We start from the raw sequence: 1,708 nt of genomic DNA, 5'->3' as shown, positions 1-1,708 counted from the left end.
GTGTGGGTGTGTGTGTGTGTGTGTGTGTGTGTGTGTGTGTGTGTGTGTGTGTGTTTTCTGTATTCTGTGAAAGTTTTTCTGTCTTGTTTTTGTCCTTTTTCTCTGTTGTCATCTGAAGTTGTTTTTTTATTAGGTTTTAAAAACCAATTATTGAGGGTTTTTTTTCTTTCTTTTTTTTTTCTCTGTATTTTTGTATTTATTTTGGTCATTTTCCCAGTATTAAGTATGTGTGTCTGTGTGTGTGTGTTTGTACATATTGTGATGTGATATCTGTCTGTAAGTAATGTCAAAACTTTGCTGCCGGTTCCGCTCAAAAAAGGTAAAATTCAGTTGGAAGAGGATGGAACATTTGAGATTCCCACCTTGAGGAAAACAACCAGAGTCATGAGGGAAGTGGAAGAAGAACTGGAGATTATTAAACTGAAGAAGATTCCATCAGTTCCAATTAAAGAGGCTGAAGAAGAGGAAAAACCTCAGAAGGTCACCAAGACCACTGTGTTCAGTGTTGAGGAAATGGTGCATAAGGAAGAGATGATTGAGATGTCAGTCGCCACCAGGAGACCTGTGGAGGAGAGGAAGCCTCGAGAGAAAGCAGATGTGGTGAAAAAGCCAGATATTATTAAACCAAAAGAAAAGGCAGAAGCAGAGGCTCCCAAAGATGCGTGGACCCGCCAGAAACCCACCCCAAAAGACGAGAAACCAGAAGATAAGATCACTCTTAAGAAAACTCCCAAAGCACTTAAGGAAGAGGAACCTGCACCGCCTAGTGCAGCCTTGAAGAAAGTTAAAAAATTGCCTTCAGATGAAGTGGAACCAGAAGTAGTCAAATTAAAACCATTTGAAAAGCCTGTTAAAACAGCAGAGGAGCCAGAGAAAGACAAAAAGGAGAGGGCAGACAGGGACACTGTGCCTTTCCAGAAAGGCGAGAGGATCCCCAGAGAGGTGGAAACCAAAGAACCTCCCAAAAAACCTGAGAAAACACCTCCAGAGATAAAGGAGCCACCGGCCAAGGTGTCAAAGCCAGTAGATAAAAAGAAAACTCCAGAGAAAGAGCCAGAGGAGGTTAAAGCTCCCGTCAAGGTGAAGAAAATCCCAACACAGGAACAAGAGATAGAAAGCGTCAAGCTGAAGCCCTTTTCCAGGCCCTCCAAAGAGGCTGCGGAGCCTGAGAAGAAGCCAGCAGAGGAGAAAGAGAAGAAGCCAACCGACGACCTGCACCGCCGTCGCATAAGTCCAGATGAAAAACCAAAAGAACGAGAGCCAGAGGCAAGACCGAAGAAACCTGAGATCCCGGAGGCTCCGGAGAAGAAGCCGGAGAAGCCAAAGGAAGTAGAGGCAGTTCCAGTGGAGAAGACGGCGTCTCCGGTGCCAGCTTCTGTTAAGAGACCGGAGAAGGCTCCTGAGGAACCCAAACCTATGCAGCTGAAGAAGGGATTCACACCTAAGGCAAAAGAGGAGAAGGAAGAAGTTTCTCTGAAGCCTGTGGAGAGGCTTAAGAAGGTTGAGCTGAAAAAGACACCATCTCCTAAAGTTGAAAAGCTTAAAGAAGCAGAGTCGGTCCCTGTTGAGAGGAAGCCAAGTGTTGATAAACTCAAAAAGGTTCCTAAAACAGTTTCACCAAAAGACTCTATTGAAGCTGTGACTCTTAAAAAGGTCCCAAAGAAGCCGTCACCAGAAGAGGAGAAGAGTGCAGAACCAGCAAAACCTG

General features: G+C 44.8%; 1 protein-coding gene across 1 annotated transcript; it reads left to right on the top strand.

Moving 5' to 3' along the window:
* Window positions 1-339: 339 nt before the first annotated feature.
* LOC147820252 (uncharacterized) lies at window positions 340-1,701 on the top strand (the record flags this gene model as incomplete). The annotated part of the gene is made up of 1 exon (XM_087173704.1): window positions 340-1,701. A coding segment is annotated over exon 1 (1,317 nt), but the record flags the coding sequence as incomplete, so codon positions are not given.
* Between the last annotated feature and the right edge of the window lie 7 nt (window positions 1,702-1,708).

Source organism: Seriola lalandi, unplaced genomic scaffold, assembly GCF_002814215.2.
Source record: "Seriola lalandi dorsalis isolate HSWRI2012SDOR001 ecotype SW California unplaced genomic scaffold, Sedor1 jcf7180001974971, whole genome shotgun sequence".
NCBI classification, from domain to species: Eukaryota; Metazoa; Chordata; class Actinopteri; order Carangiformes; family Carangidae; genus Seriola; species Seriola lalandi.
This window is presented reverse-complemented; position numbering and strand designations above follow the sequence as displayed.